At 42.4% G+C, this 23,706-nt stretch overlaps 1 protein-coding gene across 1 annotated transcript; it reads left to right on the plus strand.

The window, feature by feature from the left end:
• Nucleotides 1-9,504: 9,504 nt before the first annotated feature.
• THBS1 (thrombospondin 1) lies at nucleotides 9,505-23,350 on the plus strand. The gene is made up of 20 exons (XM_075152437.1): nucleotides 9,505-9,571; nucleotides 10,298-10,872; nucleotides 11,438-11,513; nucleotides 11,778-11,974; nucleotides 12,177-12,302; nucleotides 13,852-13,945; nucleotides 14,283-14,456; nucleotides 14,845-15,021; nucleotides 15,328-15,501; nucleotides 15,689-15,816; nucleotides 15,931-16,083; nucleotides 16,618-16,836; nucleotides 17,414-17,521; nucleotides 17,893-18,052; nucleotides 18,454-18,572; nucleotides 20,192-20,426; nucleotides 20,802-21,029; nucleotides 21,193-21,464; nucleotides 21,895-21,992; nucleotides 22,092-23,350. Exons 1-20 carry the CDS (start codon nucleotides 9,505-9,507, stop codon nucleotides 22,303-22,305), a joined length of 3,594 nt encoding a protein of 1,197 aa, XP_075008538.1. The 3' UTR covers nucleotides 22,306-23,350.
• Nucleotides 23,351-23,706: the final 356 nt, after the last annotated feature.

Consider the following 23,706-nt stretch of genomic DNA (forward strand, 5'->3'; position numbering starts at 1 on the left):
GCCCTCAAGTAGGAAATCAGGTTTAATCTTAGGAAGCAAATCACTTATATTTGGCTGATACATCTAAGGCTGTTTTGTGGGAACACAAAACTTGCACTGGCTGTTTTTGAAAGTGCTACTGTCAAAACCTTCATGCCTCTAACTTGCACCCCTGCAACTGAATAATATAACTCTCTACAAATACTTAAAGAATATTCTTGAATATTTCTGTAATAAATGCTGTAATACTGATGATAATTTCCAAACAGAAGATAAGCTTTCCTGGCTTACTCTGTGCAGGTATATCAGATTCTTGGTCTTCACTTCCCTTGGCAAAGTTGGCTAAAACCGTGTTCAGATACAAAGAGCTCTACCCTATAAACAGTCTTGTATGCAAAACAGCAGAGGTGAAATTCATCACAGTGAAGACCAAGTCCTGTACGTAGGAACAAGAAATCAAATACAATATGAAAATAACTGGCAAGACAACAAACAACATTGACAGGACTTGAGGCCTGTATTAAACCACAGGCAGAATATAGATTAATGATATGACACTGTTGCAAAAGTAAAATTAAAGAAAAGAAAAAGTAGACCACTGTCATGCCAGCATATGCCACCAGGAATATTCTATATAAAAGACAGTAATTATTTTTCTTCACTAAGTCCTATTAAAGCTTCAGCTGGAACATTGCATTGCATAAGAGTTTTGGTTACCATGCTTTTCAAAAAGCTAAAGAAAAGCTGGATAAAGTCCAAAGTGGAGAAGAAGAGATTCAAAACATATGACCTATGAAGAGAGATTGAAGAAATTAGGTTTGTTTAGTCTAGAAGACCGAGGGGAGACATGATAGCAGGCTTTCATGTGTGAAAGATTGCTTGTAAGGGGACAGTAACTAATCTCTTTCTATATCCACTGAAGGAAGGACAAGAAAAAATCAGAGCAATTTGCAATAAAGAAAACCATATTATGAAAGCACCTCTACAAGTAGAGAGGTGTAAGAAAACTGCACAGGGAAGCTGTGGAATTTTATTGAACAAAAGGTTTAAAAAACCAGTTTGGGCAATTATCTCTTTGGGATGGTCTGCTATACTTGAGCCTGGTTTATTGTAGAAGACTGGATTAGACAGACAATCATATAAGATCTCAATCCCATTTTTCTATGCTTTTCCCTCACATTGCTGCTATCATTCTAGAATACTGTCTACAACACAGAACTTTTACAAAAACAAATTTGTTTGGGTTCCTTGGTACTTGTATGCCATGGTGCATATCTTCTTATCTCATCTAGCTTTCTGTGCTCTGAGGTGGCATTTGACAGCCCCAGTTCCTTCTCATATTGACAACCTCATCTATCTGCTCTATGTCCTCAGTTTCCTGCTTACTTCCTCTGCATATTGTCTGGGAATCAAGAAGCAAACATTGGGGCTTGTTAAGAGTGCTTGCAAATAAAAAGCAGGGATGAAGCAGCTGACTGGCCATCCAGCAGCTGACTGGTTCATAGAAGCAGCTGACTGACACCTTTACCCAGCTGCCAATTTTCATGTGACTTGTTAGAACTTCCTTAAGCTTTCTGCTCCTCTGTCAAATTTGTGTTAGACTGTGTTTGAAAACAGATTTAAAGTTATCAGGTGGGGAGGGAGACAGCAGTCTGTTACACAGATATAGCTACACAGACCTAGAGCGTGATCACACACGCCTCATTTCCTTACAAAATTAGGCAAAAAAAATCTCCCCCTACTAACTCCACTTCATTCAAATCAAACATAAAGCAATTTGGATGTCTATGTTCTCAGGTACTAGCAACTATTTCCACTGCCATGTTCATTAGACTGAGGTGCTTGCTAACAAAGGGAGGCTATAAAAGAATATGCTAGGCTGTGAATTTAAGGCCCACATGTCCCGCAGTCATTCCTAGAGGACTTCCCTAATACTGAGGGAAAGCGTCCCTAGGCAGAACCGTTGTAGAGCAGTGCTTGTCTTTTAGTTCTTTTTTGTAGACCCAGCCTTTAGCCTCAAAAGGGCCATAAGAAGTTTTCCTCACTAAAGATCAAATGATTTAGTTTCTCTAATGTTACTGGGAGTTGCCAAATTGCCCTATTTCAGATATTCTAAGAAGTTTTGTTTCAGTGAATGTAGAGGTGGCTGGATAGTGGGAAAGATTAGCTTTATTTTTTCAGGGGAAGAGAGGGAGGTATGTGCTACACATCACACTCGTTTATCTCTTGGATGACTCTCTCCAGAACAGCTTACTCCACATGCTGTGCAACTAGGCTACACTTTGGTATCAAACAAACTGCAAAGATAACTTTCTCAAAATTTCCTCCCATTCCCAATAGTAATTAATGTGACACAATTTGGAAGATGACTGTAATTGCTATAGGTATTATGCTATATGTGACTTGAATTTAGAAGGCGTGAGTCATAGCAGGCTGCACTTCTAACAAAGCAGTGTAAGAACCTGATCCTGAAGAATTTTATTCATGCCAGTAATCCTTATACATGTAAGCAAGTCAACGGGGCTAATGATGTATCTAAAAATTACAGGAATGAGAAAGGCTTTGCAGGATTCAACACTGCTCTTATGACCTCTGGGATAACGAAAAGCCTAGACACAATCTGAAATTGCAAGAAATGTGCCCATATTTTCTATGCACTTTTCGTCTCATGTATATACATTATGCAGCTTGCAGTTCCATTAAGTAGCAGACTGCATGGGAGTTTCAACTGGGGCGTGTCAAGGATTCTTAGTCATAAACTTCATAGATCATTTTATTTGCTCAAAATAATCTCTTGGCAAGACATCTTCCTTCCCTGCCCCCAAGGCATTGTTTGTAATAAAAGCTTGCAAATAACGATACCAGGCAATTTTGTTATTCAGTCTCCTTCATCAACATAAAACAGAATCTCTTCCAGTCTGTGTTCTTCCTAAAGTGTCTCCTGTTACTCTGTATGTGCACACGGTGCAACAGCTGTTGCATCAAACTGCTGCAGACACTTGTGCAGAATAAGGGAATGACTCAATGCCAGTACTTTTTATTTTACAGCTCAACAGTGAAGTTCAGCATTTGCCTTATCTTGTTAATCTAGACCAAGCTCATGACACAGATAAACTGTAATATAGGATGCTCTATCAGCTTTTATGAAAGCAGAAAAAAACAGACAGCTACATATGTTGTGATAACAAGGAGAGGACTTTGGAAATTACAAAACAGGCTTTTTATTTTGTATTTCAGTTCCTTCTAGACACCACATTTTAAGCAATTGGCCTTTAGGAAACTCCCAGGCACATCACTTCCTAGCACAAAGTTAATCTTCCTTCTCAGGAGCACATTACTGTTTATTCATCACTTCTCTTAGTTATTTTAAATGCATATCTTTCAAGTTGTGTAATGACAGCATAGTCCTTTTTTAATACACGTTATTCACTTTCTCTACCACATGACTACCAGTAACACCCAGCAATGTATCGCGTAGATCTTTCAATGCCTTTTCCCCTGATGCTTAAAAGATATTACGCAATATTAAGTAATGGCATTATTAAGAGTGCTCTATTGGACCCATGAATAATTGATTGCTTCTGCCTAATTAAAAGAAGAAAAGAACAGAGTAAAGGTTTGTATATGATATGGCATTTTATTCAAATGTGGTTTCATGTTGTGGTAAAATGTATATGTTCTGTCTTGTGTATAATTGAGTCTTGCCTGACAGTGTAATACGAAGTTAATGCTAGAGACGAGAGATGCTCTGTTTGATAGGTGAACATAAACTTAAGTCTCTTTTTTACTTCATCTGTGATTATTTTGAGAGGAATATAAGCTCTGCAGCTTCTTGTTTACAACACACAAAAACACACTGGGACACAGACTGTTAACAGACGCAAATCAGCAGCTTTCATTCACTTCATGGGATCAAAGGTCCCAGTATATAAATGTACAAACATATGTACTTATGCTCACCTCTGCTGAGTAAAACATTTGAAAACGCATGTCCACAAGTATGCTCTGAATTCTAATGAAAACCGAGGAAACTCTACCATGCGCTTGAATTTGAATACATGCTGTAATGATTCACTGACTAGAAATACTTTACTGAGGCAGAGACTAGGTGCCTATATCTAAGGTTACCTTTGATCCACTGCTGACAAAGGAAGTACATGAAAAAGCCTTTTGATAGGGAATACTAGTTTTTTTCCTCTTTATTCCTTCATAGACAAAGGAAACTCACTTGAACTTTGAAGTACAGTAAACGTTTTTAGTTTCAGAAATAGAGTGGGCGGGTATTTTTTGCTTCATACCGCAAATTCTAACTATTTCTTAAAAAGAAATGCTTTGTCCTTCTAGGGAAAAAATGCTTAAAAATTATTGAATGGCTTCACTTTTTCTCTGGTATTACAGGAGTACAAAACCGTGTGCAACTCGTGTAAGAAAATCCTATCACTACAGTTAATTCCTTTAAAGCATGTTCTTCTCATCAAACTGGAGAACCTTTTGCCAACCCCAAAATCTGACTAATAGTAAACAAATGTGCTGCGTACCCGTCACAATTCAGAAGAAATTCAGCTATATCTCTGCTTATTAAGGGGTTAAGGCTCAGCTCAATAAGCTAGCTATCCATTAACCAGGCATTGCAATTTCCCACACATTTTTTGATATGGGAACAGGTCTGCATTTGATGCAAGAACTTCAAAGACAAAAAATATCCGATCTGATTTGTGTATGCAGGCAGCTTACAGCCGTGGTTTGTGTAGGGAATACGCCTGCAAAGAAAGAACACTGATAAGCAGGGTATCCTTGTCAAGCACGTATGCACCAACATATTTTTTAACTGTAATTTATGTAGAGTGACTCTTTCACAGACGTGACATTGCCGAACAACTATGTCCTGGATTCCACCCCAAAGGGGAAGGGTTATGCCCTGCGTTCAAATCTGCACTCCCCTTGCAGGTATCTCTCTCCTGGGGAGCTAACCATTAGCTTCCTTACTGATAGCACAATAAACGCCAACAGAGGATATGCCACAGAACGTTGTCAATGGTGAGATCCTTCTCATCTGACTTTAGCCCCTAAAACTAAACTAGTTAGCTGTTTCTTTAGAAACACAGACATCCTCTAGGAGGGGATTCGTATCATCCTAAAATAAATGAGATCATCTGGAGACTCTATTTAACAGAGGAAGGACCTAAGCAGCAAACCTAGACTAACAGTCTACCCTTCAGATGGTAGGCAAAATGAATTCCACCAAAAACAAGCCAAAATAATTTTGTGCATCATAAAACCTTTTTAGATCTTTGCTAAATTGTAAAATGATAATAGCAATAAAACCCCAACTCTCTGTATCTTCAATGCTGTGCCATGAAGTGATATTTTATATATTTATACATTTATATTCATATACTTTATACCTTTATAAAAAGGTATATTGTATATTTTTAAAGCTTTCCTTCTATGTGACTAAAACATATTAGATAAACTGGTGTGAATTGTTTTAATACCATGCATTTCAGTAGCATCATTCCCATATACGTTGTCTGTCCTATTACCCCTAAGTTACAGTTTCAGCATAGGTTATTAAGATTCCTTTTCTATATTTATGTAACTTTAAATGAAAAAAAAAATTCTCTTTCTCTGTGCTAGGGTATAACATTATAAAGATATTCTAGACAGAAGGTCTTATCTAGAGAAAAATTCGCTACTTCTACTATAGCAACTTTGTATTTCTTTGTGGTTTGCCCTAGAATCAAACCATACTTGAAACCACACTGATTGATGCTTTTTTTTTAAATTTGCATGCTGTTATCATAGCAGATCTGCTATTCTTTCTTGTACTTTACCATTATGCTCATGGACGTGAAACACTCTGTGATGTGATGTGATATGATATGATATGATAGCACTTTCACTTTGCTCCACAGCTTTCTGCTGGGAAGGAAGATACGGACTGCAAGAAGGGAGCAAAATAATCTCAACTAGTATAAAAGGTGAGCTATTACAGAGCTCAGACAAGCTGAAGATCCAGCTCTACGTTTCCGCCATTTTTGTTTCCAACATCGGCACTTCAGAAACCATACTCTTATCAATACTTTGGTCCCACCTCTTCCACTGAAAATTAATCTGTTTGTTCAAGTCAATAAAGAGTTTATAAAAAGCTCTGACATTTTTCACTGAAGGCTTTAGGCAGTAAGCAAAATCATTCTGTGTACAATAACTGCAAGAGTCCGAATTAATTCTGCCTATATCACGAATTAAATGAATGGTACTGCAATAGAAATTAATTATTCAAATTCTGAGGGTATCATGAACATGTTAACTAAGTCTGAGCCAGTAACTATAATGGAATGAGACCACATTTACACTCACAGAAGTGAAACCATTATCAATGTTCTCCCAAATACTTACTGTATATCCATTACTTTTTTCCAACTACTTTTTTTTACAGTCTCAAATGAAGCAATACTAAGAAGCTTCGGACTTGTAAATATATTCTGCAATGAATATTCAATGAAAATATAAAAGGACCCTGAACTCAAGAGAAAGTAAGGAAAAGGGCGTGACTCCAGGATTCATGGCAAGAGAGTGAACGATGGATTAATCACATAAAACATCCATGCACTCCCAAGACCTGGCTACCAGTTTTAACAGAACTCGCATTCTTGAACACATCCAAATGACAGCAGGTAAATTCCACTAAAAGTGTTTCAACAAGTCAGTCATCTCTTGCCTAGTAGAGCAGAGCTAAGTGTCAAATTCCGGCATCAGCTATAAGGGTGTAAATTGGTATTAGCTCCACAGATGTCAACATAGCTAGGTTTACATACTGTGGTAAGAATTTGAACCTAGAAGTGTAGGACATGCTGAAATTATGGGTCAGACTTTGACCTCAATCATTGTGGTGTATTTCTGGTGTAATCTGATAGTTCAAAGTTGAATTCATGTTTTAAAGGCATTCGGTAAATTTTAAAGATGGGTCCAAATTACAAAATCTCACAATACCCATCAGGCACGAGTATTCTGACAAAAGACTACAGATTCATCCACACACCTTTGGATGAAGTAAGAGACAAATTTTGGACTTTATTTTTCGTTTTGAAGTGGACGGTTCCTGGTTGCCAGCCCCAATCTCCTCACTTAATGTAAAAACACTTTTGAGGTTCTCTCACTGCCTTTCAAATCTAACCTCGGCTTGACTTACTGCCACATGAAGAAAAGCTTGATCATAACACCTCAGGCTGCAAGACACAAGCTTGCATGAGCAGCAGCCCCTTTGGGTTCCATGAGACAATCCATCAGAGAAACTCACTGGTATATAAAGGGCTTAGTGGGCTGACCACTAACAATTACAATTACCTGTCAATTAAACCTGTCCAGGTAGGAGCAGTCTCTTTCTCGCTCGCTCTCTTGTTGATTTTTTTCCCTTGGCGAGGTTCTCATCATCACCATCATCTCTCTTCTCTCTCAGTTTTTATCTTGAGACACTTGAGGTTTTTCTTCTATGAATCATTATACAATAAAGAGACCTACTTCAGATGGTATACTCTATCTCTTAAGTTAAAAGAGCAGACAATCATTTTGGCTTTACCCTAATATACACAATTCTGCAGCTATCTCATTCTTTGGGTCAAGAATTTCCCAAGGCATTTCCTGGGATAATCTGTAGAGCAGTAATGCCTCCTCATACATTAGCCAGTCCGATTGTCTGATGCGTTTTACACAGTTCAATTTAGAGTCCAACTCAGTCACCGCTCAGGGTTGCCAAGCTCACTCCAATTTTCCCTCACCACACACGCAATCGCCTGACGAGATCCTTCTCCTTCACTGACACTCAGCTTTCCACAGGAGCACATGCCAAGCATACAAAGGCCGGGGAATGCAGAGGAATTAACCATTTTTGGAATTTGGTTACTTCAAAGCCGTTTCACACACTCAAGTCACTTTTGGTCAGACAGAGTATGACAGAGTATGACATGACACAGACAACCTGCCTTTTTAACCTTTAAAAACTTTCCTCTTACCTGAAATCCGGATTACGTGGGAAATTCTTGGCTGAAGTAGCGTTAGTCATTTTGTTCATTAAACAGAGCCGCTACGGCAGATTCTCAGCTGCAGTCACTTCACTCCTTAAGCGAAGCCGTTAGCTGAGGGTCATCCCCACAGTGACAAGGAGAAGTGGAGTGGGAAGGGGAGGGCGCCAGGCCCCCCCGTTCCTCCAGCCTGCCTTCCTCCCCCCATCGCTCCCCTCTCTTCCCCCACACGACCTGGCCCGCGTCCTTTCCAAAGGTGGACAGAAAGAGCTGACGAGAATTTACGGTTTTCCCCCTTTTGTGGACCCAACGTCCCGTGTGCTGTGTGCATTGCGACCAGTGGGCAGGAAGAGCAGCTTTTCACTAAGTGAATGAAGTTAATTAAGTGAAGATTGCTTTCATTAAGTGACTCAAGACAGCCGGAGGTAGCGGGTTTGGGCACACCTCTCCTCTGCGTCCCAGCCGGGCCACCGGCAGGCACCTGCGCCCCCTCAAGCGCTCCTCCCGGGGTGCCCGCCGGCCGCAGCGGGTACGGCTGGCCGGCGGACACAGCAAGGCCAGCGCACCCTCACCCCTCAGCGCGGGGCTAAGGCCAGTGCGAGCGGCCGGGAGCCCAGGGGCCGGCGGGCAGGGCTGGGACGCCGGGCGGGCAGCGGGACAGGCGCGGAGCGGCGGGGAACGGGTGCCAGGCGCGGTTCACCGCAGGACCGGGGGACGAGGGCCTCCGACGGCCTCGCCGGGGCTCCCCGCTGCTGGCGGGGAAGCCGACAGGGAGCCGGCGGCGTCGCGCCCGCGCGGGGCCGAGGAGCGGCGGCCGGGCGCTGAAGGACGAGCGCCGTGCGAGCTCGCGGGGCGCCCCCAAGTGGCGCGGCCGGGCGCGGCGGCCGCCCGCTCCCCCGGCCGGCGGGGCGCGGCGGCGGCGGCGGCGGCGGCGGCAGCGGGCCCGTCCCCGCCCCCCGGCCCCTGTGGAAAGTTGTCTCTGGCCGCGGGGCCACCCGGCACCCGCCTCCCGCTTCCTGCCCCGCCGCCGCTGATTGGCCCGCCGCGCGCCCAGGAATGCGAGCCACCCTTTAAAGGCGCGCGCGGCGACCGGTACCCGCAGTGCCCCGGCAGCGCCGCTACCGCCGCCCGCCGCCCCCGGGACCCGCCGCTCCGCCCGCCCCGACCAGGCGCCGCCGTCGTTCGCCCTCCCTCGCCGGGACGGTCGAGGGCTGCCCGAGGATATTAGCCGCCGGTACCCGGAGGTGCGGGAGGCCGGCGCTGCCCGCTCGCATCGCTCTCCCCGGAGGTAAGTGCTGAAGCGGCTCCCGCCGCGCTCGCCGTCCCCTCCGAGGGCGGTGGGGGGCACCTGCCCTGTCCCCGCTGCCTCCCGCTGCGCAGCCTTCCTGCCTCCGGGGAGCCGCTGGCGCCGGTGCGCCGGGCGGTAGGTCCTGGGTACGGCGGCAGCGCGGTGACCTTCTTCCTTGTGCCTGTCCCCAGGCTGGTTCAGAGACAGACCTTTGCCATGGGGCCGACGACTGTTCTCTTCCTCCTCCTCATGCTCGGCGTCTCGGAGGCCAAGCGCACTGCAGGTAAGGCCAGCTCCGTGCTGGTACTCGGAGCAGTCAGGGAAGGGGGGGGGGGAAGAAAACACTTCTTGGTGTCTGTGTAGGCAGCTGAAATTGTGCTCGGTGGTGAGGAGCTCCAGAGCTTTCAATGAACAAAAACTTTAACCTGAGCATCAGCTAGTTGGGAACAGGAAACTTTCAGTGGTGTGGAATTCATGTAACCTTCAGAAATAGAAATGCAGAGTCTCCAGGACTTGAGCGTGTAGCTTGTCCACCTCTGCGTTGGGCAGAGGAAAGGGGGAACATGATGTAGGAACTGGCTAAAGAAGGAACGGGGCAGTAGGCTGCCGTCATGGTGCTATAGAGAAGCTTGCACCGTTTAGGTGGACTAAACAAGCTCACTTCGCTGTATCCTAGCATAGGAATATTGCAGTCTGGGCTTCCGCTGTCCATTTCTCCTCTGCTAAATCTAATGAGGTGCCAGAATGGCTGCTACCTTTGTGTGTCAGTCAGCAGGTACCTGGCACTCCTGTGCCGAGTGGCTCCTGTACAAGAATGCACATGTAGTGCCGCACAGCAGCTCCTGGTGGGACCGCTGTACCATCAGAGCTACTGTCTGCTCTAACGTGAGGCACTGTACCTTGCACGACATGTACCGCGAGCCAGTATGTTAAGCAACCCTGGAAGGTATGCACCTACTCAGCCTCTCCTTGTCCCTTGCTCATGATGCTTGTTCTGATCTCTCTGCAGAGTCCAGGAGTGATGATAACAGTGTCTTCGATCTCTTTGAACTCATCGGCTTCATTCGGAAGGGAGCTGGGCGCCGGGCACCTGGGGTGCACCTGGTGAAGGGACCAGAATCCTCCAGCCCTGCTTACCGCATTGAAGATGCCAGTCGCATCCCTGCTGTCCCTGACTCCAAGTTCCAAGACTTATTAGATGCCATCCATGCCGAGAAGGGCTTCATCCTCCTGGCCACTCTCCGGCAAGCCAAGAAGAGTAGAGGCACGCTGCTGTCCGTGGAACAGAAAGATGGCTCTGGTCATGTCTTCAGTCTAGTATCAAATGGCAAGGCAGGCAGCCTGGACCTGAGCCTTTCTGATGATGGCAAGCAGTTAGCGTCAGTAGAGGATGCCTTGCTAGCTACAGGACATTGGAAGAACATCACCCTATTTGTGCAGGAGGACCGGGCTCAGCTCTATGTGGGGTGTGAGAAAATGGAGAATGCTGAAATGGATATCCCCATCCAGAACATCTTCACTAGGGACCTGGCCAGCAGTGCCAGGCTCCGTATTGCCAAAGGGGGAGTCAATGACAACTTCCAGGTAAGACTTTCACTTATGTTTTTGCCTGGTATTTTTAGTCACCTGCCTTGAAGGTGCATTAGCTACTCAACCAGCCTAAAAGCTACAAAGACATGGGAGAAAGGGATCCACTGCTGACTAGTTTATGTACATCTGATATGGACCACGTCTAAATCTACTAAACTTTAATAATGGAGTTTGAAGGATGAAGCAGGGATAGAACTGCAGGGATAGATTTGCAGGGATAGAACTTTCTGCAGCAATAAGAAGGCACTGAAGCTTCCAAACAGGCAGTTGTAGCTTCATTGCTCAGCTTCTTATACAAGATTCAGAAATTCATGGGTTTTTTTACTTCCTGCCTGGCGAGTTGCCAGGTCCTTGTGGTCAAGGATGAGAATGTTAGGAAGCAGGGCTTGTTATCGTTAAGGAGAATAAAGCAACGTGTTTCACTTTGCTATCTGTCTGTCATGAAACTACTCTTAATGATCTTACGTGACCTTAAGTGCCTACAAGCTCTTTCCACGCAAGTTGTACTTCTTGCCCTTGCAGTCGCTGTAAGTAGCTGTAATTCTTCCTCTGTCCACAGGGACTGCTGCAGAATGTGCGGTTTGTGTTTGGAACAACTCTGGAAACTATTCTGAGGAACAAAGGCTGCTCCAGCTGTAAGTTTGCAATCTTCTGAATTCGATGACCTATTAAAAATAAGATTCCTCATTATGTTAGAAAGACAAGTTGAAACAGAACTCAGAAGTATGCTGACATGCAAATCCACGTTGCATAAGAAATAAGATTATATTTCTGCAGGCACCCTAATGAATCTAGTGGCAGCTGTTTAGCAGGTGTTACCCTGGAATGATAAATGCACATAGCAAAAAAAAAAAAAAAAGAAAAAAGGCATTTACTTTATGTGTGTTTTTGTCTCTTAGCCACTAGTGCGATCATTACTTTAGACAACCCCATCAATGGTTCCAGCCCAGCTATCCGCACTAATTACATCGGCCATAAAACAAAGGACATCCAAGCAGTCTGTGGCTTTTCCTGTGATGAACTAACAAATATGTTTGTGGAACTGCAAGGGCTCCGGTCCATGGTTACAACGCTTCAAGACAGAGTTCGCAAAGTGGTGAGTGTTTGTTAAATTCATGGTACCTTTCACTAACTGGCACTTAGTGAATGAATCGTAACCTGCCTTTTGAGAGCCTGGATAAACAGTAATAACTTTTACTCTGACTTTTATGGGACAGGGTTTTTTCTGTATTAACTTCTAAATATCTTCTCTCTGCTTCTCTCCCCTGCCCGCCCCCATTCCCCTGACCCCCACCAAGACTGAAGAAAACGAAGTCATTGCCAAAGTGGTCCAGATCATTCCTGGAGTATGCATTCATAATGGAATTTTGCACAATAATAAAGAAGAGTGGACTATTGACAGCTGCACTGAATGTACCTGCCAGGTAAGATTCCTCACATTCATAAATCCTCTGTGTATAAATTCATGAGTTAAGTTAACAGATATTTCTAAATGACGTTCTTTGTTAGAAAGAGTGAATCCTACACAAAACTGGGCATACTACAGTAGCCACAGAATTATTTGGTTTATTTCATTCTACTAGATCTCTGGTATAAAGGCAGCTTTCATACAGTGTTACAACAGCAGTATTTTAAAAATTATACAAAACATCACTCTGATACAGCTGTTAACAGACTTCTAGTTCCTTAATTTAGGGAATGCCTGTATTCTTTACATAAGTCCATGAGTAAACTAAAAGTCAGCATCAATAGAACAATCTTATAGTACTATCAGTTTTGCTCCCTGGAATACTTTAGATCCATCTTCTCTCCTCACTGAACCTCCTGCTGGCTTAGTAGGAAAAGGCATTCTAGTACTCAGTAAAGGCTCTTAACAAACTTACGGGGTTTTTCTTTATATTACAAACGCTTCTAGCTGTGTCCTATTAGCTGTAACAGATTATATGGAACAGCAATCCCTTCCGAATTTCAGTTTAGCTGTTTAAATCCCAGGATCGCCTGGCAAGATATTTATGCTTTGTGTTCTGCTTCTGCAGAATGCTGTAAAAGTGCACCAAAACATACAGTTTCAGAGTTTCTTTAAACTCTTTGCTTGTTCCCTTTAACTGTAAGTATACCTTAGCAAAAGCATCTTGGAGTACCAGTCTACCAAAGAGTGGGTTAACTAGCCTGCTGCCCTTTAGAAACTAAAGGCTCAGTATTTGTACATGTGCAATCCAAGGCATCTCACCAAGTTCTGCATCTGCTTCTATAGGCCTCAACATCTTCTGTCGTGTAGTCAGTAAATGATACTGTGATTTCTGCATTTGCCTCTTTCCTACCAACCCTCTTACTCAATGTTAACTGCAATTGCCTTAATGTAGTCATTTGCTTGGGAAGATTAAAATAGTAATCATGAGAGCATTCTTCTGACCAAGCTGCTACCTTCGAGAAGCAAAACTACAGGCTGCCCTCTAGCTCTCATTGAGATTGGAGGTGGGTGTTCTTACCCTGCCTGCTTGGCTTAAAGATCAAAGACCTTTAAGTATAAGTTATAGATTTCATGGCTCTTGAGCAGAGTCCACTAAACTCATTTTATCTTTACCATATAATCAGCTTAAATCCATATTAACTGAAAAGAAAGTTGCCTTCTCATTCTTGTTTCATTCCCTTGAAGTCTGACCTTATACTTTGGGTATCACGTGATAGTCTCTTACTCTAGCCAGCATCTGGTAGCTACTCTTGATCAACTTCTGCAAAACCAAAATACTTCCGCTCTTGACTGAAAAATAACGGGTGAGAATGAGATGAAGTTTGACTAAAAATACCTGGAGCTACCCTTGGGTTCTATTAGCTCTAAATACAAGAGTCTCTGCTTTAGATGTGCTATTCAGTCTTTAAGTGCTGCAGGAAAGATCTCTCTTATCACTTAACCAGACTCCAGACATTGTTTATACTCCACTTGCTTATTGCAATTCTCACAATTCTTTATAGAACTCTGCTACTATATGCCGGAAAGTGTCCTGTCCTCTCATGCCTTGTTCCAATGCCACTGTGCCTGATGGGGAGTGCTGCCCCCGATGCTGGCGTAAGTAATTAATACCTTCACGCTTCTATAGCAGTTGGCTTCATCTACCTCGGCACATGCTGCTCTAAAGTATACCACAACTGGATATAACCTTGCACCACTGGAGTAAGGTTAGCCTGATGCCTCTTTGAGGTTAATCACTTAAGTGATGCATGTGAGCATTGAAACAAACGTTCAAGTCCATGGCCTTTATCTTGTACAAGAAAGGAAGATGCGTGTGGCTTTTGAGGACAGTTGTGTCCTTTTTTGAGGAGAGAGGGGTGGGAGAAAAGACTATGGAAAAAACACGTACCTGGAGTCTTACTCAGAGCTGTAACAGAGCTGTATCCCTTGGCAGCTAGCGACTATGCAGATGATGGATGGTCTCCTTGGTCTGAATGGACTTCATGTTCTGTGACCTGTGGGAATGGGATTCAGCAGAGAGGGCGATCCTGTGACAGTCTCAATAACCGCTGTGAAGGGTCTTCTGTACAGACTCGGACTTGCCACCTTCAGGAGTGCGATAAGAGATGTAAGTACTTAATCTAGTCACACTGGTAATAAAATACGGGCCGCTTTTATTGGCTTAATGTTAAAAGCAAAGATTACCATGTAGCTATGTCACTGGGATGGAACATTGACTTCTAGCTTTAAGGACTTGTATTTATCAGGTAAAGGGGAGCAGATAGTTAATGCAGTTAATAGGCATGTTTGGGCACAGCTCCCAGGACAAAATTTGAGGCCAGTTTAGGTATGCAATTTCTCTAGTGCAAAACAACTTGATCTGTGACAGTGCTGAGGCTATCTAATATATATGGAGTATTTGGTACGGTTCTGGTACTGGCTATGTCCTAGGTGCTGTGCAGCTGAAGTCTGTTCTTCAGAAACTATTAAAAAACAGACATCTCTCTCTCTTGTAGTTAAACAGGATGGTGGCTGGAGTCACTGGTCACCATGGTCATCATGTTCTGTCACTTGTGGCACGGGCATCATCACTAGAATTCGTCTCTGCAACTCCCCCGTACCACAGCTGAATGGCAAACCTTGTGAGGGTGAGGCAAGAGAAAACAAATCCTGCCAGAAAGATCCTTGCCCAAGTAAGTGTGTCTAGGTGGTAATTATTATTCAGTAGCTTAAACAGTGAACTTCCCAGGTAGTTGCTATATAATCTAGTTCTAGTAATATTCTCTCTTTAAACTTGGAGGTGGGCTAGGTGAAACCTCACAGATGAAACTAAACTGTTTACTATGGCTCTTCCACGGAGTCCATTAATTCTCTCATCTATGTCTGAACAAGGGCTGAAGTGCTCTCACTACAAAAGTAATAGTCCTTAGTCAGGTAGAAGCTAGTTGTACCACTGAATTTAAAGCTATACATGTCTTCTAACTTCTATCTCCCTTTAGTTAATGGCAACTGGGGACCATGGTCTCCATGGGATGCTTGCACAGTGACATGTGGAGGAGGACTTCAAAAACGTAGCCGTCTCTGCAATAATCCTGAGCCTCAGTATGGTGGGAAGACGTGCGTAGGTGAAGCTAGAGGGACTCAGGTCTGCAACAAACAGGACTGTCCAATTGGTAAGTATCTGTTTTTCCCATAAACATCTGAAGGTTGTGGACAATCTTGAAAATACTGATTAAAAAATTTGACATAAGTCTGTAAAACACAAGTGCTAGAATTCTAAACCAGCATATTGGCCAAATACAGTACTGTAGCAGCATGGTAAGCATCCCTCATCTTAACACTTTCTCATTTGTTTCTCAGATGGGTGCCTGTCTAATCCCTGCTTTGCGGGGACTACATGTACCAGCTCCCCTGATGGTTCCTGGAAGTGTGGTGCCTGTCCTGCTGGCTACCACGGTGATGGTGTCCACTGCCAAGATGTTGATGAGGTGAGAAGACTGGAGTTTGCCCCTTGAAAGGGAGTGAAAAAAAATGGGAAGGGAGAATAAAATCCTGGCGTTTCATAACACTAACTGTTCTCCTGTCTCAAACTCATATTTCAGTGCAAAGAGGTTCCTGATGCCTGCTTTGTCTTCAATGGAGTGCAAAGGTGTGAGAATACTGAACCTGGATACAACTGTCTGCCTTGTCCACCACGTTTCACTGGGACACAGCCATTTGGTCGCAGTGTTGAGGATGCCATGGCTAACAAACAGGTATTGTCAACTTGAGAACTGTTCTGGGTTATGAAATCTCAAAGTTTCTAAACAACGGAAAGCACTTATGCATTTCAGGGAAGAAGGACTTGGTACATTTAATAAAACACCATCCTCTCTGATTCAAAACAGGAGGAGCATTAAGCAGTTTCTATTGGAGTTCAAAATGAGTTTTAAAAATCACTGTCCTCCTCAGCCATGCAGGGTTCAGATGTTATACATAATTTTAGGAGAGTAATTTAATCAGTATTCACTTATGATCCAACAACATGTGCCTTAGAGATATTTTAATGCTTGGTTCCATTTGAAAATGAATAAGGTTTGAACAAAAAAACCAATTAATTAGTGCTAAGACTGCTACTGGAGTTGGGGAGTGGAAGAAAGTAATGTATGAGGGTTTTCTTTTTTTTTTTCTGATTGAAGGATCTCTGATCAAAACAAGCATGTATTCTCCATGTTTTATTTGAATGTTTGGGGAAAAATGAGGGATAAAAAGATGTTTCCAGTGGCTTTAATTTCTGTGTGGTCTTCTAGGTCTGCAAGCCACGTAATCCATGCACAGATGGAACACATGACTGTAACAAGAATGCCAAATGCAACTACCTTGGCCACTTCAGTGACCCCATGTATCGCTGTGAATGTAAACCAGGCTATGCTGGCAATGGCATAATCTGTGGAGAAGATACTGACTTGGATGGATGGCCAAATGAGAACCTTGTTTGTGTTGCCAACGCTACTTACCACTGCAAAAAAGTAAGTTAGTGTTTTCCCATCTACCGTTATAACAGCCTGTCTATCTGAGAAATATACAAAATATGTTAGGTTTGAGGCATAAAGCAAGTCTCTGTCTAGTTAGAGCTATTAAACTATCCTCTCTGCAAATAAAACTGGTAAAATACCCCTCTATGTAGGGATACCATTGTCAAGGTATTGCTAGGAGGTTCTTGCTGTTGCTTTAGATATTCCTGCAATATGGGGAAAAAATGAAGCCTGACACAATTATAAATGTTTGCTATAAATGTTCTAGGAAGACTCTAGTTTAGGCTATACCTATATCAGCTTTGCTCTGACAGATATCTATCTCCAAGAGAAAAAAAGAGGGTAAGATTCTCAAAAGCAGCCAAATCTTTGTTTTAAAAATGATTTGAACTATGGCTTTCTAAGATTTATCCTCACAGTAATGACTAGCTAAAATTGAGAGAATTACAGTAAGATAACACCTGCCTGATTGAGGTATTATGATTTTGCCTGATGATTAGATCTTGCCTGCTAAAATCCCTATTGTAATTACGACAGGAGTAAACACATCTGTGTACTTTCTCCTTTCTAGGATAACTGCCCTAATCTGCCCAACTCTGGGCAGGAAGACTATGATAAGGATGGGATTGGTGATGCCTGTGACAATGATGATGACGATGATGGCATTCCTGATGACCGGGTAAGACAACACAAAAGAACAGCCTTTGAGAATGTAGCTCTCCCGTTCCCCTTCCGAAGGCTGGGGTCTAGCTTGTGAGGACCATAGGAAATTGCTGGCATTGACAGCTATCCTAGAAACTTTTGGATAAGCATAACAATACAGACAAACTTTCTACAGCTGGTTGAGCTTTGGAAGTGAATCTTCATTTTTATTCAGCCATTACTACACTCATGCAAGCAACGGGGTGTTTTGAGATAGAAGTGTTCCAGTTTTAACTGTTTCCCTGCCTTTTGTTTCTCCTTTCATATAGTGGTACAAGCATAAGCAGAATCTGGTTAAAGCTTTAATTTGACTCATTTTAAAGCCTGACTTTTTTCTTGCTCTTGCAGGACAACTGTCCATTCATCTACAACCCACAGCAGTATGACTATGATAGGGATGATGTTGGCGACCGCTGTGATAACTGCCCCTACAATCACAACCCTGATCAAACTGACACTGACAACAATGGAGAAGGAGATGCATGTGCAGTGGATATTGATGGAGATGGTAGGTGGCTTCTAATCACTCCTTTAGATGGTTTTCTAATCATAGATTTGTCAAATGTACCCAGTGTATCACTGATTTCCTTGCGGAATTTCATCCCTGAACACACAAAAGTTCTCCTCTACTGAAGTAACAGTTCTGAAGCTACTGAAGTAACAGTTATAGCTAATGGAAATTCGCTTTGAAATACACATGTTTTGGCACAGTTAAATTCTAGCTCTACTCTTGCAGGCAGTAGGAACACAAGTGTGTGGCAGAGCTAGTGATGAGTCAAGTTTCAAAGATTTCAAATGCTGCTCAAAATGCTTTCAAAAACATATCAAGAAGTGTGTGGTGGCTTTATACAGTCCTTTGCAGCATTTAGATGTCTGACTTTCATTCATGAATTCTCCTTAATTTTGCAGGGGTCCTTAATGAAAGGGACAACTGCCAATATGTCTACAATGTAGACCAGAGGGATACAGACTTGGATGGTGTTGGAGATCAGTGTGATAACTGTCCACTGGAACACAATCCTGACCAGGTAGGGGATTTGCATTATATAAATAGAAGACTGGTATTATAAAAAATACAGTATGTTGTGTATTGTAGAAAATATTTGAACAACAAGTTACAGCTTAAATTTGATTTGTCACAAATCGTTCTTATTAATTTGCCAAATTGAGCCTTTATCAAATAACATGCCCTCACAGTTCAAACAGCTGCTAGGTATTTTCTGAAAAGTAACTCTAGTGAAGATCTGTGAGACTGTGTGTACTCGTCTCCTAATCATTTCTTAGGTTTGTCAGTTGCGGTGATTCTCATAGTGAGGATATGAAATTCCTGGGCGCATTGTATGAAATCTAGGTAGGTAGGAACTAGCGTCTTCATAGCCTGTAGTGTTGGGTTCACTTAAGGACAAAGATTAAAGAGCAGCTTTGCGCCTAAGTTCGGAGCAGCTGCATTTAAAAAGATAACTCTTCTACCAGTAAGTTGAAGGCAGCACAGGTTGCTTTTCTCTAAGGAAAAGCATATTCTGACACCTTTAAAACTCCCCTTCATAAAAATCTAGGGGGATCCAGCCTCTCACACAACTTACTGGTTCAAAAACATTTGAAGGCAGAAGTAGATAAAGCCTGTGCCATCCTGTCAAGTACAAGGCTGTAAGTTCTAACCCTTCAAACATTCCAGTTATGTCCCTGAAGCTATTAAAAAGCTGTTGCAAATCAGTGGAATCTAGTGTGGTATGGTCATATAGCCTAAAAGCAGTGTTACTTGAAGGATTTAAACAAATAATATGAAATTTCTTAGTCTTTGTCCGTTGCTTTACCACTTCCCCACCTGAGGGTGGAAAGTGCCTAAAGATCCTTTCAGGCAATGTTTCTCTTAACACTTTGAAATCTTAATAGAAGACTCTAATGGTTTTTTCAAACGTTTTTCTAATCAAGCAGAGATACTAGATTTCAAACGGCAGTAGCTATTCAAACTGTGTGGTATGCCTTCTGTCTACACCAATACCAGGGTTGACAAGACTACTAGACTGAACCTTGAGGCAGCCTCAGGGATGACTGGATTGTTTTTCTTACTGCAGAAGCTGACTAAGCAAATGACTGGCTAAAATATGTGATCAGCAAGCACAGCAGTCCATGTGGTCTTTGTCCACTAAGGGAATAATAGTCCTGACTGATAAGTCAGGGGGCATGAAGAGCATTATAGGCTTTTATGATAAAGAAAATTATGATATGGTGTGGAAACTGTAAAACCAAGACTTGGTAGACTATGTTTTAATGTTACAGTCTCTACTGGCTAGGTACGAAGTAGTCCTACCCTTATCTAGCCCTTGGAACCAGGGAGCTGCCAGAGAAGGTGGGAGGTAAAGTAGCCTGTGTCCAGTATAGTAGACTAGTGGCAGAAGGGAGGAGAAGCTGATGCCCACATCGCTTTCTGCTGCTGTGGATTCAAATTAAACACTAAAGCAGCCCAAAAGCAATTAGCATAGGCAGATTTAAGTAAGCATGTATTAATCCCAATACCTCACTACATCCATCTTAGCTCTTGCTAAAGGAAGCAGAAATCCCGGTTAATTCTAGCTATTAAGACTCCTATTTCAGCCTTTTCTTAAGTGGCTTTTTAAAATGTTCTTTATTTTTTTCCCTTTCTTAGGAAGACACTGATTCTGACCGCATAGGTGATCAGTGCGACAACAACCAGGACATAGATGAAGATGGTCATCAAAATAATCTTGATAACTGCCCCTATGTGCCCAATGCCAATCAAGCTGACCATGACAAGGATGGAAAAGGTGATGCCTGTGACCATGATGATGACAATGATGGTATCCCTGATGACAAGGATAACTGCAGATTGGTTGCCAACCCAGATCAAGCTGATTCTGATGGTAAGATGGCCAGTATCATAGTAACATTTTAAGAGTATCTTCCAATAGTTTGATGCTATTTTTTTCACACTATTTAGGGTTGGACAAAACTTCCAAGTAACAAGAAGATAAAATGTCTGTACTATTGTTATAGTGCTCCTCAGGAGTAAGGAGCAATGTAAAAATGACCACATATCCCACTTATTCCTAAGTCACTATCGGGCTGGAGTGAAAGGGCATTTATACAGTAGCTGTTGTGGCTTCTGTAGTGTGTCTGCCAGCAGTACCTGGGCAGTCAGAGATCTGAAGTCTGAATTAAGACTTCAACTCCAAGTTGTAAGACTCGAAAGCAAACAACAATGGCGATATAATGGTGAAATTACTTGTGTCCTGCAGGTGATGGACGTGGAGATGCTTGCAAAGATGACTTTGACCAAGACAGTGTGCCAGACATTGATGATATCTGCCCTGAAAATGTGGACATTAGTGAGACTGATTTCCGAAGATTTCAGATGATTCCCCTGGATCCCAAAGGAACATCCCAAAATGATCCAAACTGGGTGGTTCGTCACCAGGGTAAAGAACTGGTTCAGACAGTCAACTGTGACCCTGGCCTTGCAGTTGGTAAGAGGAAAATTTTAACTCTAACAGGCATTACACTGTTGTGTTGGTTTTTTTTTTTTGTTTGGGGGTAGGGGGGGGAGGAGAACCTGAGAAACTATTAAAGAGTTGTTTAAGAATCGCAAAAGAGCAGTGCCTAAAACTTTCTCCTTTAATGCCCCCATAGGTTTTGATGAATTCAATGCTGTGGACTTCAGTGGCACCTTCTTCATCAATACAGAAAGGGATGATGATTATGCTGGCTTTGTATTTGGCTACCAATCTAGCAGTCGTTTCTATGTTGTCATGTGGAAGCAGATCACCCAGTCTTACTGGGACTCCACACCAACCAAAGCTCAAGGCTACTCGGGTCTCTCCATCAAAGTTGTGAATTCCACCACCGGTCCAGGAGAACACCTTCGTAATGCTCTGTGGCACACAGGAAACACTCCTGGCCAGGTAAGAGTGGCACTTCGATAACTTGCTCTTCTGCACTGTAAGGCAGGCTATTCTTCCAACAAGTTAGACACTTACAGGGGGTCTCTACATGCTGATCAGCATGGCATAGTTTTCTTGGCAAAGACCAATAACTTTGTAATTATCACCAATCATGCAAAATATTGTATAAAATTAACAGGATTGCATGCCGCAGACAGGCTTTCCAGCAGGAGTGAATCAATTGTTTCTGGAATTGTGGAGTAGTTTCCTATTTACATATTTAAAAGTAAATTTAAATGCAGTTGATTTCAAAAGAGCCCATTACAGAGCCTAGTGACTTACTTCAAGCCTTTACTAGTCATAATGATGATCGTCAAGGCACCTTCATGTCAAAATAATAGCTATGTTATCTCAGGCCTTTGGTTAATAAAAAAAAAATATTCTTTTGTAGGTGAGAACTTTGTGGCATGACCCTCGTCACATAGGCTGGAAAGACTTCACAGCATACAGATGGCGTCTTAGCCACAGACCAAAGACTGGTTACATCAGGTGAGTATCATCCTTTCATCTTCAGTAATTATCACAAGGAAAGTGGGTGTCTGACAAACTCATCTTTACAAAGATGGCTGACCTCTTGTCTCTTTGTAGGGTTGTAATGTATGAAGGGAAGAAAATCATGGCAGACTCAGGACCAATCTATGATAAAACCTATGCTGGTGGTCGGCTAGGATTATTTGTCTTCTCTCAAGAAATGGTGTTCTTCTCAGATCTTAAATATGAATGCAGAGGTAAGGAAGATATTGTATTTAAGAGATCCTATATAAATGAATCGGTTCAAGAAAGCTGCTCTCAAGAAAAATAGAATGGATCAAGAAATAAGAGCTAAGAGGGAAAGTTCACCCATGATCTTTCATGGCTCGATCTCAAGCGAGTTCTGCAGGCAGAAACAGGACACCTTCTTGATAAACTCTTCACAGTTAAAAGTTTAAATGTATAAAATCTGAGTACATTTCTATCCCGTTATTTCAAAGTATCAGAAATCCATGTTAAGTTCCAGATATGAAATATACCTTGAATCTCCTTTAAAATGCTGACTAGAATGAATCAACACAGCTGACAAAGTCCAAGGTGAAAATGCAAAATACTGACTTTAGCAAGCAAGAGAGTAGTGTGTGACATGCAAAAAACTCATTTGCTTAAAAGCAAGCAAAGTAGAAGGTTGTCCATATATTGCACTCTTGCAGTTCAGTGGAGGTAAGTGCATATGACTAGTTCCAGGTGCCCTAGTCTTAAATTGTGACTTCATTATGTAATGGTTACATGGGCTAGGTTCTGAAGTCTAACTCAAGAAAGTACCTAAGCACTTTCCATTTTCTTTACCAATATATTCTCTACAAATGTCTCTAGGGATTAATGTCTTGGACATAATCATGCATAATACACAGAAATACTTAAATATCTTTATTTTTTCTTTTTCACAGATCCGTAATCATAAGGTTATTGGATTCAGAGACTATTTAAAAATGCTGGTATTGCACCTTCTGAAACGTTTAGCCTTACAAATCCTGGGACCATTATATTACTCCTTCCTTTCTTCTTTCTGCATAAATGTGGACTCAAAACACATGACCTGCCTCAAGAGAATGCTTTTGAGAGAATGAAAGTGAGAACATGCTTGGTATCTGACCTCTGCTGAAGTGGAAGGAAACAAATGTGTCTTGCAAATGAGAATTGTCTTCACTGAACAAGCACACTTCTTTCAGTAGGAAAGACATTTGTTTGCTGTTTATCACAGTGCAGTGTCACTGCCTCTCTAACTGGAGGTCCCATGGAGTAGCATTTTGTAAAAAGAACATCTTTGGATGTGCTGTGGACTACTTAAACTGAAGACCTTTCATTGTGTGGGGGAAAAGGGTTTTTGGGTGGGAGGGTGAACTCTAAGTCTTTTTTCTTTATGGGGGAGAGGAATTTTTTTAATGAGGGCTGCGCTACCTTGGTTTACATCCATTTAACTTGGAGAAATAATTATTGTTTTATATGTCATATCTTTCAGCTGAAAACACAGCCTTTTACTCTGTATTTGTGGTGAGCTAGATCAGCTGCTCTATTACACAGGGCAAAACAGATATCCTAAAACTGATTTCCATGGTGGGAGGGGGAAAGAGGATAAAAACTGGCACACTGGATCACACCAGCTTTGGGAGAACTGGGATTTACAATTAGATTCTGTTTTTTCCTAATTAGATGCAGATCTTTCTTACCT

This window comes from Calonectris borealis, chromosome 5 (assembly GCF_964195595.1).
Source record: "Calonectris borealis chromosome 5, bCalBor7.hap1.2, whole genome shotgun sequence".
In the NCBI taxonomy this organism is placed as follows: Eukaryota; Metazoa; Chordata; class Aves; order Procellariiformes; family Procellariidae; genus Calonectris; species Calonectris borealis.

What these genes read in the sequence shown, in the direction of transcription:
- THBS1 (XM_075152437.1), top strand. Translation starts at nt 9,505, where the DNA reads ATGGGGCCGACGACTGTTCTCTTCCTCCTCCTCATGCTCGGCGTCTCG. An exon ending in AAGACAGAGTTCGCAAAGTG is followed by an intron (nt 11,975 to 12,176) that starts GTGAGTGTTTGT and finishes ACCCCCACCAAG; the next exon opens with ACTGAAGAAAACGAAGTCAT. An exon ending in CCAAAGACTGGTTACATCAG is followed by an intron (nt 21,993 to 22,091) that starts GTGAGTATCATC and finishes GTCTCTTTGTAG; the next exon opens with GGTTGTAATGTATGAAGGGA.